Source organism: Cyprinodon tularosa, unplaced genomic scaffold (assembly GCF_016077235.1).
Source record: "Cyprinodon tularosa strain WSP-4 unplaced genomic scaffold, ASM1607723v1 ctg117, whole genome shotgun sequence".
Classification (NCBI taxonomy): domain Eukaryota; kingdom Metazoa; phylum Chordata; class Actinopteri; order Cyprinodontiformes; family Cyprinodontidae; genus Cyprinodon; species Cyprinodon tularosa.
The window spans coordinates 1762312-1780102 of NW_024037970.1; the positions used below are offsets into that span (position 1 = coordinate 1762312).

The 17791-nt window shown below is 37.3% G+C and overlaps 1 protein-coding gene across 3 annotated transcripts in view; it reads left to right on the plus strand.

Annotated features, from left to right (window-relative positions):
• The window catches only part of sec24b (SEC24 homolog B, COPII coat complex component), a 39386-nt gene extending 22058 nt beyond the window's left edge, over positions 1-17328 (plus strand). For all 3 annotated transcript variants that reach the window (XM_038308343.1, XM_038308337.1, XM_038308347.1), the window contains 5 exons: positions 1079-1216; positions 5897-6001; positions 8253-8345; positions 8856-8959; positions 16454-17328. In XM_038308343.1, coding sequence (XP_038164271.1) covers positions 1079-1216; positions 5897-6001; positions 8253-8345; positions 8856-8959; positions 16454-16568 — 555 coding nt within the window. In that variant the 3' untranslated portion in view covers positions 16569-17328. The remainder of the gene's footprint in view (positions 1-1078; positions 1217-5896; positions 6002-8252; positions 8346-8855; positions 8960-16453) is intronic.
• The last annotated feature ends 463 nt before the right edge of the window (positions 17329-17791 follow it).

Sequence of the window (17791 nt, forward strand, 5' to 3'; positions counted from 1 at the left end):
ACTGCAAAGGCAGGGCGCCACAATTTTTACAATCAGTGCCGAAAGTATGGGAATTTAATAAAATTATATTAAATCCATTAGGTTTTTCATCCACCCATGTTAGGATTTCGGTTATCCTTTGAAGGGGTAAACCAAATCTGATGGTATTAAATTAGGATTAGGTATTACAGGTCATAGCTAAAACTGTTTTTTATCAAAAGAAATCATCTTGCTGCTATCCTATTTAAGTCGATGGCCTTTAAGTTTTTGTTTTTTTGTGAGTTTGTGTTTATACTAGTTTATGTTACCTATTTAGAGCCATCTTTGGTTTCCTTTCTAACCTTCTGAGGACCAACAGACCTTGTGTGGACCAAACGTTGGACTTAATGTGACAGAACCCCATTTTTTATGTTGGGGAGTCTGTTTAGAGGTATGGTGTGAATCAAGTGGTTAGGATTGGGCTGAATGTCGGGGTTATGCATAATGCAGTAACTAAGATGAATGTAAGTCCATGTAGTCTTAATATGGATCGAAATATGAACCTCAGCAGTCAGTGGTCATTTAAGTCATAAAGCTTGAAATTAGAATATAAATGAAAAACTGGAATCGCCTGAAGCTTTAACTTAAAAAAAATTTGGTTTATTTCATCAACTCTTTATTGTCCACTGACCATTGTTATGTAATGTAACAGTGGTGATAACCTGCAGTGCGCCTTGAAGCCAACTTCCTTTGGATGTTATTTTTATTTATATGTTTTTTAAAAGGCTTATTTATGCTTAAAATGCTTTTTTCCTAAACACTTTCCTTTATAATGGATTCTTTTTTGTCTATTTGAATGTACATATTTGGTATTTTCTTTGGTCTCCTTTTTGTTTTTTTTTAAGGATCTTTATAAATCAATTATTAAACTGATTATCCATCTATTGTTACACTTTCTCATAATCTCCCCATTATTGTCAGTTACTCGTCTATCTTATGAAAATGGTTTTCATCAAGCCATCTAGACAAGATTTCATTCTTCTCTCCCATCTTATATTTATCCATCCACTAATCCTAAAGGGGAAAAATTAATTGTTGGAATTATTTCTGTTTGTTCCAGAAAGCACTACGGACGGGTACCAGCACCCGGCTGGATGAGCGCATCTTTGCCATGTGTGAGTTTAAGACGCAGCCGCTGCCTCAGCTGATGCGGATGGTTCATCCCGACCTTTACGGGCTGGACAACATGTCTGACCAGGTGGGATTTATTCCCTTATCAAACCAAAACATATTTATCTGCTGGCTTATTAAAACCAGAAGATGCAGCGATCCATGTTTTTTCACATCCTATCCAATCCCGATGCCTGTATTTGGATAACTGGCAATTGCTATACTGTGCTGATACTGCTTAGATTTTTATCATTATTCTTTATTTTTTCTTTTGTTTTGAGTTTTTCTTTTTCTTTTAAGGGGATATAATTAGGGCTGGGTATTTTGGCCAAAGTCCTGAATCGATTTGATTTTGTTTCATAAAGTTCTAAATCGATTTGATCTGTTTTTACAATAATGAAAGTGGTTCAACTGTGTTTCAAAATACTCATGTAATTATTTTTTTTTTCCTGTCATATTAAACACAAAGTGCAAACTTGTAAATCAGACAGTTGAGATGTAAACAAAACTGTCTCAAAAGAGCAAACTTGTTTGTGAAAAAGTGAAGCCTCACACGCGCAAGCAGAAGCGACACAGCGGGGACACAGCAGAAATGCATGAGCTGCATTATCTTAACTGAACAAACCATATTTGCTGCGTTGTCTGTAAGAACTACAGGGTGTTTGCTGGTCAGCCCCCGTTTGTTAATGTCTTCAGTCAACCGATTGGGTATATTTGCTGCTGTTTTAAATCCAAAATGGTTCTAGACATCAGACTTCAGTTGGTACAGCTTGCTGAGCGGTGTGTTGCTTGGGTCGGCAGTTGCACACGCCTGCTCATTTGAATGTGAACTTCACACGTATCACTATAAAAGTAATCATCTCATTCCCTACACATCAATTTTGCAAAAATGTAAAGGAATCTATCCGAAATTGATTTAATCGCTTTTTTTAACCTAGCCCTAGTTATAATAAACTCATTTCTACAATCAAGGATCATATGTATGAATGTAAACATGATGCAATATCAAATAATTGTGTTAAAATGCCCATCCTAAAAACAAATTTGCATCTCTAAGATTAGAAATTTACCATTTTTATTTCTTTACTTCCACTTAGCTGTTGACTGAGGCAGTGTGAAAAAGTTACAGATGATTGATGCTGATCCATTTAAAAAAAAAAAAGGGACTTTTCACATTGTGTCACTATCACATGATGTTTCATAATGGAAATAGATTGAACAGATTTGCCCTTATAGATTAGGCCTAATGTCGCTTATAATGAATCTAGAATTTTCTTTGCAATCGGGACCAATAACATTTTCAAGTGGGAATGCTTATGCATTCCCACTTATTGTTGTTCACTTTAAATTTTTCTGACTCTAACTAGTCCCGCAGTTTTCAACCGATTTCAACAATTTTGGTATCAAAACGTTCAGCTCCTTCAGGAGAATTCTGCTATGTCTTTTGGTAAAGATATTTTTGGTAGTTTTCGCGTTATTCAGCTTTTTCTGCGTTTTTTTTTGTCCCATTGAAATGCATGTAGAATTCTTAGATTTCAGCAAAATTCAGATAAACCTTCATCATCTTTGACCTTTAACTACTTCAGCATACTTTCAGCTAGAAACACCATTGAACTTTTAAAATGTTTCTGTATCTTTCTGCTATTACTGTTTAACTCGGCTTTCTGCTAACTTTTACAGTTTTGCTTCAGTGAAGCTTCAAACTTTAAGAGACATTTTTAAGATTTTCAGATTTATAATGGAAGTCTATGGACGGAATTCTTCAACTGCTAGAGTGCGTGCTCTAGCTTTTGAGCTGTTCTGGTTTTTCCGAACAAATTCTTCTCAGTCCCTCATTTTTAACTCAATTGAAATAAATTATACATCAAAACGTAGGGATTTTTGTCAGGATTCAGGAAATATAACCCTCATTTGTGTGGCATTTACGGTTTTCCGACAGTTTGGCCCAGACCATGAAGAAGTCCACACTTCCCCAATAGAAATCCAATAAGAGATTTTCCAAAAATCACAGACAAAATCCAAAACGATACATATTTTCGTATCGCTCCCATTTATTAACTATTTGATGTACTAACATGAATCTTGGTATACAACATCTTCAGAACCTTCTAGCACTCACATTGAAGGAATTTCTTCAATATCATTTATGGTTTAGCTTTTTGGCTGACTTGTTCGGGCATAGGAAAACGCTGATTCTGAGAAAAATCCTCAAACTCAGAAAATGCAAATTTTTAAATCGTCACCGTGGCCAAATAGTTTTTAGTAGAAACATGAAAGTTGGCACAGTCGAAGCCGAAGGATGGCTGACGCCAACGGTGAAAGAATTTTTTGAATACCTTTTACGGTTTTAGCTCACCACTCGTTTGTTCGCAGGGAAAGTTTTGCTTTTGAGCGTTCTGCTCTACCATGTTGCTGCATGTTATTTAATGAGACCAGCAGGGTTTATAAACCTTTATATTTCTCCTTCCCATTAAGGCTGAGAATGAGCTACATCCATGAAAGTTACCCCAATTGGAGACAAAGGATAGCTGTCACTTAGATTGAAAGAATCTTTTAGATACCATTTACGGTTTGTCTTCAGCAGTCTTTTGTTCAGAGCTGATATTCCCATTCAAAAAAGCCTGAGAGGAAAGGAACGAAAGTGAAGCGCGTTTCTCTCTCTCACTGACAGGCTCATGTTAAGCGTTGTCAAGGTAACCGTGCTTCAAAGAGATTTTACCTCCACCACTTTAAACAGAACATTTTAATCTAATGGAGGGAGACAACACTGATTTAACATTAGGAAGTGGATACAATATGACTACTGACCATGACCGTTCCCTTCACACGCAACCCTGATAGACTTTCAAAATAAGACTCCGGGGACCCTTCAAAATAAAAGCCCCTAAATTAAACTCATATTTTTTTCCCAGCATATGGCTCAACATTATGACCCAAACTCAACCACTTTTTTAAAAATGAGACTCCAGGGGGTTTTCAAAACACACCCCATGGAAAATTTCAAAATAAAAGCCTCCCATTGCCACTTTATCTACTGCCCTAATAACAAGGGAAAAGAGTGATTTAACGATTGGAAAGTAATCAAGTATCACTGCTTGGTCTGACCCTTTTCTCAACACACAACCCTGCTAGACTTTCAAAATAAGACTCCAGTGACCCTACACAATAAAAGCCTCTATATTATACTCGCCTATTAATTGATGCAAATGGCTCAGCATTATGACCCAAACTCTATCAGCTTGTTTCTATTAGACTCTAGGGACCTTTACAAAACATACCCCAGAGCAAATTTCACAATAAAAGTCTCCCATTTACGCTCTAATACAGTATCTATTCACCCAATAACATGGAAAACCAGTGATTTCATATTTAGGAATGGATTCAATATCACTGCTGGGCATGACCCTTCCCTTGACACACATCCATGATAGACTTTCTAAATTAGACTAAAGGGACTCTACAAAATAAAAGCCTCTTCCTTACATACACTCATTCATTGTGCCATATGGCTCGTAGCTATGACCCAAACTCAACCAATTTCTTCAAATTACACTACCAAGGCCTGTTGACCACACACCTCAGTGCATATTTCTTAATCAGGTTCTAAGATTTACACTGTAATAAAGCATGTGCTAACCTCATAACATGCAGCCTAAGCCTGCCAATGGTGCTGTCATCAACACAGCGGCTCGTAACATGTAGGTTAAATTTTTTTGATAAATTCAGCTCCTTAAGTGGTATTAGCTCTCTTTCTATAAGCTTCTCTCTCTGTCCTTCCTCTGCTTCTCATGGTCAGTCCTACACATAGGTTTGTATATTTTCAATCCTCTAAGGATGACACTGTTTTCTTTATGCTGATCAACCAACACATTTTAAATCATTTCAAATTGTTGTGCCAAGTCTTGACATTTCCACAATTTCAAAATTTTGATACTTATTCAATACCATCTTCCTCAACATTTAACTTCCCATCCTTGAGCTACTCATATTTTCTTCAACCAGATAAGATTAAATTTTTTCTTTGTAATTTCTTTTCTGATTCAGCTAATTTAATATTTTTCAGCCTATGCTGTGAACCTTGGCTTAATTTTGCTCTTTTTCTGGACAGGAATTAGGCTTTTCTGTTTGCTGCTAATTCATAACATGCCTGACATGTTTCTGGGCAGTAGGTGGCCCCCCTTCAAAATTTCTTTAGAAATTTTTCTAGAAACTTGATAGACATTATATTAAGACCCTTCTAGTGCACATATTAAAGACATTTTTTGATATTATGTATAGTTTTGCTGTGCAGCTTTTAAGATGAGTTTGTTTCTGCCATTTTACTGCCAAATGATTCTACCCTACAGAATCTTCAGATGATTCAATTGTTTTCTGCAGTTTGAAAGTTCTTATGACTTCCTTTCACATTTTCATATGTTCCTCAGCTAATTTGTGCTTCTTTTCCTTCTCACAGTTTCTTTAGCTAATTTTTCTCTTTTCATTCAGCAGGAAAAAAGCATTCCCACTTTGCTGTTTCTGCGAAACAGCTTTTTCTAGTTAATATTGCATCTCTGTTTTTAAAAAAAATCCCTTGTATGTTAGGTTTAATCTGCTGATTTTGTGTTCTCTATGCTTTAGAGTTGTTTTACTAAAGAAAACTTAAGTTTGACACACTGTCGACTGTATGTTTCTGACCTGCTGGAGTCTTTCTCAGTGTTACCGTTTCAAACTTGATTCATTAATCAATCTCAATCATTACTTATCTTTTACTGCTGTGTGTGACCTGCAGGGGGCGCTTCATCTGAATGACGCTGTAGTTCCTCAGCCCCAACTGCTGCATCTTTCTGCTGAGAGACTTAGCAGAGATGGAGCCTTCCTCATGGACTGTGGCAATGTGAGTAATGGTTATTTCTCATTTATACTTTAATGTTTATCGTCAGGCTTCTTTCTAACTAAAAGCTACAGTCTTCTGTAAAACTCTGGAATCGTCCCTGACATCTTCCTCTGAACTTCTAATTAATTTTGTTTTTTTCGTCTCCTCAATCATTAACTCAGTATTTTTCTCTATTTTTTGTATCCATTGTAACCAATAATGAAGAAAACATGAAAATGTCGTCTTTTTTCAGTTTTTAATTCATTCTGTGACACAAAATTGCTAATTTCTACCATTAAATCACATGTTCTGTTTTATTTTAGATCCCTTTTCAATGAACCTGTCTTATGTGAATGATTCCCACATAGTTAATGTATCTAATGAGTCCTGGTGGTAGAGATTAGGTTACGTGCAGCATTCATTTGGGTAAACCTTTACCACAAGTATTGGAAGGTAGAGATGATTTATGCAATTTGCTGCAACCTGTATCTGATGCCACTGTTCGCCAGTGCAGTGGCCCTGCAATGGAAGCGTTGTCGGTTCAAGCACTGGCTTCAGCTTTCTTTGTCATTTTGGTCTTGGGGAAGATACCTCACCCGCGTTGTCTATTGATGGTGGTCAGAGGGACTGGTGGTGCCAGTGTACGGCAGCCTCGCTTCTGTCAGTGAGCCCCAGGGCAGCTGTGGCTACGATGTAGTTTGCCACCATCAGTGTGTGCGTGAATGACTGAATGTAGAGTAAAGCGCTTTTTTCAAGCCTCCTGTCTGGAAAAAGGTGCTATATAAGTACAGGCCTATTAGCACTTGTTTTAAAATAGATCACAAACGGTAAACTAAAGAGTTTCTTATCTGGAAAACCTGCTGAAAAACTGCAGCCGCAGTCACTGTAGTGGTCTGACTCAGCTTTATGGCCCCCCCTTATGGTTGTTTCCTCTATATGTGAATTTTGCTTGTTGCTTCCTTTTAAATCAGTGATTTAGAATCAGCTTTAATGATCAAGATTGAAGAAAAGAAAGGAGATTTATCAGTTAATGAATTATTATGAGGATGATCCATTTTATCAATCAACAATCAATCGATAACCAAGTATTTGCTTCGAAAAATCTGTTTCCTCTCTTGTATGAAGAGGATTTTTCTGTAAGAAATGGCTTCATATTTTTCCACAATTTGCAGATCTATTTTTTATCTTTGGGAAAAATAATTAACTGTGCCGCTGTACTGATTACTGAGTAAAAAAAAATAAAATAATGTTTTGTTACTCAGTGTTAAACTGAGTTTTAAGATTTAACAAAACATGAACCTATTATTGATTAAAAAAGAAGATGAATGAAATATGTGAAACACAATTTCCAATGTACTGTAATGTAAAAATATTATTAGAAGACAATAGGTCGGTCTCACATGCTGTCAGACTATTGCCACCTGGTAAATTCCCTCTGCTGTTCAGCTGCTAAACTCTACTAGAAAAAGCATAGGTTGCAGGCAAATAGGCCTACGCATTTATTCACTACACATATTTATTTATCCACTTTACTTTTATCCTCTTAAAATATTTTATGTGTTTCTTGTGTTTTTATGTGTGAAGTGTGAATGTGTGTGTGAAAGGTGTACTACCGCTGCACAAAAATTGCCCATACTGGGACAAATAAAGGCTACTGACTAACTGTGATGTAGCGTCTTTTTTTAGTGTAATGCAGCGTTCTGTGCTGGGAGAGACTGCCCAAATATTTTGTAAGGACTTTAGGTTTTAGGACTTGCAGCACACATACACTACAAACCAACAAAAATATGTGTTGATGATACAATATGTACATACATTTGTTTGTAAAGACAGGTTTTATAATCCTAAAGCGAAAAGGTTTCTTACAGAGAGGCTTCAACCTTCCCTACCAGTTTATCCTCATATAAAAGCCATAACGTTTCCGGCATAGATTATCCCGCCAACCCCACCATGCTATTATTTTCTTCTGTCAATAAGCAGCTAAAATGCAGCCGAGTCAAGAAATCAGTCTCTCCTGTGTTTACAGTGAGAGATTTCTTGATGGGTCGTTACAAACGCTGCGTCATTATCCATGTATGGAAGTGCTTTCTTGTTTTAATGGCTGAAGGCCGTATAAATCCTTTATATTTCCTACTGATAAAATTCTTAGGATGTTGTTTGGGCTCTAGACATTAGAATTTAAGCGTTATGTTTGTGAGCCTACTGAATTTTGAAATTTTTAATATGCAGGAGTCATCTCTCCTTTTTGATCTGTTCTCCCATCTATCTTTAGGTTTTTTATCTATGGATTGGGAAAAGCTGCAACGAATTGTTTATCAGAGATGTTCTGGGCTGCTCCAACTATGCTTCAATACCTCCCAACATGGTGAGTAGAGGTACCAGGTGGAAAGCATTTCTGATCTCATCTACCAGCATCACAACAGCAAAATGCATAGAAAACTCTGCTGAACGCTTGCATGAACCCTCTCTGCAGTTTGCAATTCATCACTTCTAAAAAAATGACTGATTTGCTTTTTTTCTGTTTACCTTGTAAAGAAAACCACACATACAGCAGAACAAATTTGCTGCTGAAGCTTTTTGACAAACAGAAGCTACCTAGAAAGTTTAGTCATCGCTGCTCTGTGGGCGTGATGGCAACACCCAGAACAAACAGCACATGTCAGCCTCTTGTTTATGTTCCGCGTTTTATTTCTGAAACAATGGGATGATTACTCCCTGAGCTACCTACAATCCCGCACTTCCAGCCACAGGAATGTTTCTGTTGAATACATTGTGTGTCCTGGATGAAGGAGTCAGAGCACATAGTGTGGGACATAGTAAGAACAGTGTTGGCTGATGTTGTGGTTGTCCTATTTCTTCCCTCTGTCACACTCAGAGTCACATTCCTGAGCTGCACACCCCTCTGTCGGAGAGAGTCCGGGCGTTTCTGGGCTGGTTGCAGGACAACAGAGCGTTTAGTTCTCCGATCCACATCGTCAAGTAAGCACAACTGGATTCTCACCTCTCTCTGTAGCTCTTTATGAGCAACCAGGCCTCCATACGTTCTGTCCAGATAAAACTTATTTTTGGGGGGGGGTTTTATATCTCAATATTTCTTTTTATTACTACATTTGAAATGATCTGTGCTTGACCAAAGTGCAAAAGTATTCACATGTTTTAAAGGTCTTCAGATTGTGTTACATTACATTCCAATCACAAATCAAGTTCCAATGCATCTTACTGGGATTTATACGCTACATCAGTGGTTCCGGGACTTTTGCTGCAAAGCCCCCTGGGCGATTGATCAATAAAATTGATTAAGCACATTTTTTATTTATGGCCATTACATTTTTGGAAAGTTTGGATTCTCAGTGACATCAATTCATCTCTTTTTGATCTTAGGTATGTACTCCTAACTAATAAAGGAGCTCATTTTGTGACACCTCTAGCTGCAAGCATTTAGTGTGTTATTTTATTATTGTCTGTTGTGAAACATGATTGTTTTACAAGCATTTTTCTCTGCTTGATTTTTGTTGCCCTTGAAATTAAGGTCACATCCAAGAGCGGAAGATTGAAAACAAAGCTAGTTTTGAAAGGAATATATATAAACCTAATTGAAGAAAAAAATCGGTTAATCAGATTTTGTAGGAAAAAAATCAGAGATTAGATGTATCTCTTAATCTAATCTTAGCTATAAGCCTTGAATCAAAACTCTAAATTTAAAATAAAAATACATATAGCATACGTACAGCACTTTTAGATTGGTTCAGGATAAAATTTGTTTTACTGAAAAAAAAAATGCATTTAGATAATAGTTTAACACATTTTAATGGGTCTAAAACGTAAAGGAATATTGTAGGTTGGAGTCGTGTTAGGCCAGACCTGTTGCTAGATCATAGTACCGACACAGGGCTAGGCGCTAAGACCTCTAATCAATATCACAATAAACTGGAAAGTTTTACCTTGGCAACAGTAAATGCTCCGGCTGCTCTATCAGAAATAAAGGCATGTGCAAGAAATGCAACTGATCTATTTATAATTTATTTATTGAATCAATCACATTACAGATTACTTTCTATTAGATATTAAAGTCTTGTACCTCTTCAGGTTTAAAGATTCAACAATGTCTCATTGAACAGGGGAAAAATGTAACCTCTCTTGCGTTTTTTCACAATGGAAATGGAGCCTTTTGCGCATCTTTGAACTCAACAGAGCGGCTGTCAGTAGGTAGTGGTGGTTGGATGTGTTGCTTTAGGTAGTCCAGACCGTTTTCAACTTTGTATTTTGGGTTCTTTTTCTCAACATCTATGGTGTAATTATCGTGCCGCCTAACTGAGCGTGCAATGAGAACAATGAGCATTTTTCAACTTGCACACCCTCACCCTAAACCGGTCTGCCACGCCATCACAGAATTAACTGATGTAATTTCATTTACAGCTGTGTTAGACGCTTCTTCACTGGGCTCATCTGCCATTCTCTTTGTTTACGCCTCTGTCTGGATCTTTGGAGATGCGTGATTTCACACACTCTGCCTTGTCTTAAAGGGGAAGGAAATAGCAGCCACCAGTGCACACAGGCAAAACAGCAAAATTACATTTATTTCTTTTCCGACATGGGAAAATTGTAGCTGGTTATCATAGTGAATGATGGTAACGGTAAAAATCTGGTTTTAACGCCCAGGCCTACCTCCCTAACAGCTCTGGAAATATATCTATATCTTCTCTCTTATATCTTATCTCAGCCTGACCTTTCTCAAATTTAGGCCACAATAACAAAGCAATGACTGGTTACGTTTTTAAACATTAGTGCTGACTTATGGAGGCGAGGGAGCTTAAAAGCCTGCAGTTGCCTCTTTTCTTCTGCACAGGTAAGTTAAATGTTTAGCAAACGCTACTTAATAAAAGCAGGCACTTGTAGCTATCGCCTCTAAAATATCACCCCGGAAACAGAAGTGCTAATTTTACAGAATGTTATTAATGATATTATTGACACAAAGGGACCCGCCTACATTTTTATGAAGTTGGTTATTCGACTATATCTAATATAGAGTTATACCTATATCAGAATGGGAAATGCCTCTGATGATGTCGAAAATGCTGGCATCGGAATCGGTGAGTATTGGAGTCCAGGCACTGATCCGATACCATTTAATTTATAATAAGAATCTATTTACCGGTTAGTTCTGACACAGTTATCTCTGCCGCTCTTTAAACAGCTGCTCTGTGTTGCCACCTGCTATTTTAGGCAGGCAAAGAGCTGATAACCCGAAACCTGTCTGAGACGGAGCATGCTACTGTTTATTTATACTGTTATATTTAGAAATAAATAGCTTAAATTTGCAGTCTTAGTAGGATTATATATATATATATATATATATTTTTTATTTTTTTTTATATAACATACTTATCAGCCGATATTTACAGCACAAGCATGAGAATCGTATCAGGAGAGAAAAATTTGCATCAGAACATCTCCAATTGAATATAACACATGATGTGGGAATTTGTAGGTTTTATTCTGTGGAAACCAAGTTTAGAACTGGTTCTTGTGAAACGTGGAGTTACACAACACTGTTTCTTCTGTGTGCGTGTGATTGCTTCAGTAGCTGAAATGCCAGCTGCAGCAGTCACATTTTGTGGACAAAGGATAGAGCATCTTTTTAGAAGTCAGTTTTGCAGGTTTTTTTTTTTTTTTTTTGGATTAGCAAAAAGTAAATTAGTATTTATATCATGTCATTTGAAAGTTTTATGCCTGTTTTTGTTTTGTTTTCTTGATCCAAGGACTTTAACAAACTGAAACTGGGTGTAGACAGTTTGTAGTAGGGTCGACGATTCTGAGGTCGACTGAAGTCTATTTCCAGAATGAAAACGCAGTGAGGTCACTGATTGAGAGTAGTGGTAATGGCATCTGCTGGGAATGCATTGTTTCTGTTTCCTAAGCTGCTTGCGGTGCGGCATTGTTGTTCAACCCCATGTTTATGCCACTGATGTCAGGAGGAAGGAGCCAAGTGGCATTTCAGTGGTTGTTTGCAAGTTAATGTGAAATGACAGTAGAGCTGACATTCACTGAAATGAATCTAAAATGAAAATGGAGGTCCGTCAAGTTTAAAGCTCTTCCTTTTGCTTGACTTCAGACATCTCGACAACTTGTTTAAATAATAGATTTTTTTATGTTTTTTTTCTGCCAGTGTCACAAAGGCATATTTTCAAGCGGAAAGATAGGAGTTGCTATTGAACTGAACGCATGTTTTTTACTTTAGATTACGTAAATGTTGAACTATGTGATCACATTGGGAAGGAATCCTGTCTTTCTCCTAAGAGTCAGTTGGATGACTTGATGTTTTCCTAAAGTCACACCTTTTTTTAGTTTATCTTTAAAAGCTTTGGTGCTTTTGCACAGGATTTCATTCTTTGCTTTTCTTTTCTAGGTTTTATATATTGTATAGTGTTCCTAAATTAGGAATGGTTTTAACCCACATTTGCAATGACTTTCTACCACCATTCTAAAGTTATAGGATTCCCAGGTAAAGATCTGGGCAAATGAATTCACTTTTAATGCTGCTCCATGATGTCACACCAGACGTTTAGAAAGTAAAGTTTTTTTTTTCTTTTTCATGGGGAGTGGAACACTAATTATGATTATTTATATAAAATCAGGAAACAGAATTATCAAGTGGGAATGCTTATGAGCCTTGTGGAAGTTGTTCCTCAGACCTTCCTAGCACTCACATTGAAGGAAGTGTGTCGATATCTTTTATCGTTTAGCTAGGAAAAAGGTTTGTTCAGGGGTAAGAAATCTGTCCGAACCCCAAAATCAAGATTTTGACAATTATACACTTTTTTTACATTGTCACCACGCCTAGACCAAATATTGTAGAAATATGAAAGTTACACCAGTTGTAGTCCAAAGATGGCTGACGCTCACGGTGAAAGAATTTTTTGAATACCTATTATGGTTTTGGCTCACCGCTCGTTTGTTCGGAGGGGAAGTTTTGCTTTTGAGAGCTCAGCTCTACCATGGAACTCCATGTTATTTAATGAGACCAGCAGGATTTACAAACCTTTATATTTCTCCTTCCCATTAAGGTTATGAATGAGCTACAGCAATGAAAGTTACCCCAATTGGAGACAAAGGATAGCTGTCGCTTAGACTGAAATAATTTTCTAGATACCAGTTACGGTTTGTCTTCAGCACTCGTTTGTTTGGAGCCGATTTTCCCATTCAAAAAAGCCTGAGAGGAAAGGAACGAAAGTGAAGCACGTTTCTCTCTCTCACTGACAGGCTCGTTAAGCGTTGTCAAGGTAACCGAGCTTCAAAGGGATTTTACCTCTGCCACTTTAAACAGCACATTTTAATCTAATGGAGGGAGACAACACTGATTTAACATTTGGAAACGGATACAATATGACTACTGGCCATGAACCTTCCCTTTACACCCAACCCTTATAGACTTTCAAAATAAGATGCCGGGGACCCTACAAAATAAAAGCCCCTACATTAAATTCATATTTTTTTCCCAGCATATGGCTCAACATTATAACCCAAACTCAACCACTTTTTAAAAATTAGACTCAAGGGGGTTTTCAAAACACACCCCACAGCAAATTTCAAAATAAAAGCCTCCCATTGCCACTTCATCTACTGCCCTAATAACAGGGGAAAAGAGTGATTTAACAATTGGAAGTCATCAAGTATCATTGCTGGGTCTGATCCTTTTCTCAACACACAACCCTGCTAGACTTTCAAAATAAGACTCCAGTGACCCTACAAAATAAAAGCCTCCATGTTATACTCGCCTATTAATTGATGCAAATGGCTCAGCATTATGACCCAAACTCTACCAGCTTGATTCTATTAGACTCTAGGGACCTTTTCACAACATACCCCAGAGCGAATTTCACAATAAAAGTCTCCCAATTATGGTCTAATACATTATCTATTCACCCAATAACATGGAAAACCAGTGATTTCATATTTAGAAATGGATTCTATATCACTGCTGGGCATGACCCTTCCCTTCCAACACATCCATGATAGACTTTCAAAATAAGACTAAAGGGACCCTACAAAATAAAAGCCTCTTCCTTACGCACACTCATTCATTGTGCAGTATGGCTTGTAGCTATGACCCAAAGTCAACCAATTTCTTCAAATTACACTACCAAGGCCTGTTGACCACACACCTCAGTTTACATTTCTTAATAAGGCTCTAAGATTTACATTGTAATAAAGCATCTGCTAACCTCGTAACATGCAGCCTAAGCCTGCCAACGGTGCTTTCATCACCACAGCGTCTCGTATCATGCAGGTTAGTTTTTTTTTTTTTTAATTCAGCTCCTTAAGTGGTATTAGCTCTCTTTCTATAAGCTTCTCTCTCTGTCCTTCCTTTGCTTCTCAAGGTCAGTCTTGCACATAGGTTTGTAGATTTTCAATCCTCTAAGGATGACACTGTTTTCTTTATGCTGATCAACTGACACATTTTAAATAATTTTCCAATTGTTTTGCCAAGTCTTGACATTTCCACATATGATTTTAAAATGTTAATACTTATTCAATACCATCGTCCTCAACATTTTACATCCCATCCTTAAGCTACTAATTTTTTCTTCAACCAGATAAGATTAAAGTTTTTCTTTGTAATTTATTTTCTACTTCAGCTAATTTCATACTTTTCAGCCTATGTTGTGAACTTTGGCTTCATTCTGCTCTGTTTCTGGACAGAAATTAAGTTTTCTGTTTGCTGCTAATTCATAACACGCCTGACATGTTTCTGGAAAGTAGGTAAACCCCCCTTCAAAATTTCTTTATACATTTTTCTAGAAACTTGGGAGACATTATATTTAGACCCTTCTAGTGCCCACATTCAAGACATTTTTTGATATCATGTATGGTTTGGCTGTGCAGCTTTTAAGATGAGTTTGTTTCTGCCATTTTACTGCCAAATGATTCTACCCTACAAAATCTTCAGATGATTCAATTGTTTTCTGCAGTTTGAAGTTTCTGATGACTTCCTATCTCATTTTCATATGTTCTTCAGGTAATTTCAGCTTTTTTCATTCAGCAAAAGCATTCCCACTTTGATGTTTCTCCGAAACAGCTTTTTCTAGTTTGTACTAATTTAATGAATGATTTACTCAAAATAAGACTATTTCATAATGCTTTAAAGAGGTGGAGAAAAGCAGAATTCTGTGTCATCAGTTATGTCTTCTGCTCAGGTCAGCCCAAAGGTGTCATTTGGGCTTTAGCTCCATGGAGCCAGATGACCTTAGAAGAACACTGATTATCTGAGGGGGGGGGGGGGACATGCCTCTGCCATTTTGATCTTATGCATCATGTTGTTTGCTTAAAGAACCAAAATCAACCTTAGGTCAGAGGTCACCAGATTTATTTCTTGGATCTTTAAGAAGCCATGCACTCTGAAGAGGTTCCTAGGGCCCCTGGAGGGGAAAATGGCCCACATCATCACAGATCCATCACCATACTTTACAATAAAGCTTTTTCCATTTTAATATTGTTTTTAATCACTTGTAATGGTTCATGAAGTCCTTGTCACATCTGATTGGTCACACTTCTGTTTTTTAAAACCTCGTGAAATTATAGAAATTAGCAAATTTATTAGTGTGACTAATATTGAACGACTGATGCGTATTTCTCACTTAATGTTTTGTTCTTATGCCTCTCCCACTTTGGAAGGCTGCAAAGAGAGGGTAGCCTGTTCATCACATTAAAGGCATTCCAAAGAGAAACAGGAAGTCTGATTTTTAGCTGCAAATCTAAAACATTAATCAATGTAAAAACTACATTCAAATAGAGAAAGTAAAGAAATGTTATTCTTATTATCACCATGTAGATGAGCTCAGAATTATTTTGTCGTTAAATCATTGTTTTTACCTAAGAGGCAGACCGAATGATGAGCCGACCAAAATTTTGGGGCAATTTATTGTTTGTTTTTTTGCTTTTTGTTTTTTTATGGCCTTCAGCTGACACACATGTTTACTTATTCATTAGTGCATTCAGCAGCCATTCCTTGATATTCTGTAAAAATCATGCATTGCTGCTCCCTCCATTCATTATTTATCATTATTGTTTTTGCTTGATTTGTTGTTTCTTTTGTTGTAAAAATGGATAAGTGTGTAACATTTGTTGTTATTGTGTCATTTTATTATGGAAATGTAGGAAGGAAAAGCTATGTCTTCAAGAGTTGGTCCCAAACAACCAGCTGCACAAATTATTTGATGGATGTTAAAATAATTAGCATCTGTTTAAAAAAATAAAGAAACCATATTGGTGGATCTTTAGCATTCAGTTACACGTTTTTCTCAATCATTCTTTAAGAAAAATAGTTTTTGTGTCGGTTTAAAAAGGGCACTTAGTTTTTTGGGGTTTTTTTGGTGGGTTTTACTGCTTAAATTAAATATTAACATATTTAAATTAACCTAAAAGTGTGCAGGGGGTTAAACCGTGCTGTCTTTAAGCTGTTTGTTTCTCCTGCAGAGACGATGCTTCAGCCAAGGCCACCTTGTTCCAGCACCTGGTGGAGGACCGGTCTGAGTCGGCTTCATCCTACCAGGAGTTCCTGCAGCACATCCAGCAGCAAACGCCTAAGTAGGCTCCCATCAGGCTGAGAAACGGCTCAGACATTCCATTCCTCACACTGAAGGGAGAAGAGACTCCAGCCTGGTGTGCTGTACACTGGTGCCAGGCCAGTTTTAGGGGGGATTGTTCTCCATCCTTTAGAGAGACATGGTAAATAAATCCACCATGGAAGTTTATCAGTCAGCAGTTCAACTGTCAGAAAGAGAGGAGGGAGACTTTTTAAACTGTTAGAAGGTTTTGAATGATCAATGGGAAGAAGGTTTCTGCTTCATTGAACCATTTCAGTCCAGCGATCCCAAGAGTTGAGCCATGAAGAAGCCACTTCCTTAGTTCAGATTGTTTTTGTGGAGCCTCACATGTAGCCTGTGCTTTTATTTTTTTATTTTTTTTCCTTTTGTGAAAATGTCACCCAATCACGTTAAGTTTTACCTTTCCACCCTTTTTGAACACACTGGAGACCGTAGAACAAGAGCTCAGCATGTGCTTGGAAATGCTAACAGCATGTACGGGTTTTGTCTGCTGCTGGACGACAGCCGTCTGGAGACACGATGGGGCTGGAGGGGCTTTTTAAACCTCCGGTCTTCTCTAATCCACTGACTGGATTCTGGATTCATCAAACATGAACTTTCACCCGTCTGCAAGTTTCTTCATGGTGATTTTATTTTTTCAGGCGCTACAGTCGATATCCACTTTGTAACTACTGAAAAGAAAAACAAATCCTTTATGTGTATAATTTATGAACCAGCTTGTTAAATAAAAACATAAAAAAGACATTTTTTTTTTCATCTTTTATGTTTAACTGAATTGATGTCGATTTGTCGTTTTTTAAAATCATCTGTTTTTGATTTCCTCTCTTGGAATCAATCCTAGACTTCCCAAAGCTACAGAATGTAAACATTAAACTGTTCTTTTGATTTTATTCCCCTAACTTGACCAACCTCTCAGCCATGTTTAATTTTTAACTTTTTATTTCAACTGCAGTAATATTTGATAAATTAGTTAAATGCGGGACTGCTCAGTGGAGCAATGGGTAGCACTGCTGCCTTGCAGTGGGGTCTTTCTGCAGTTTGCATGGGTTCTCTCTGGGTACTCTGGCTTCCTCCCACGGTCCAAAAACATGACTGTTAGGTTAATTGGTTTCTCTAAATTCTACTACGAATGGTTATTTGTTCTGTTTGTCTCTGTGTTGCCCTGTGATGGATTGGCAACCCGTCCAGGGTGTACCCTGCCTCTCGC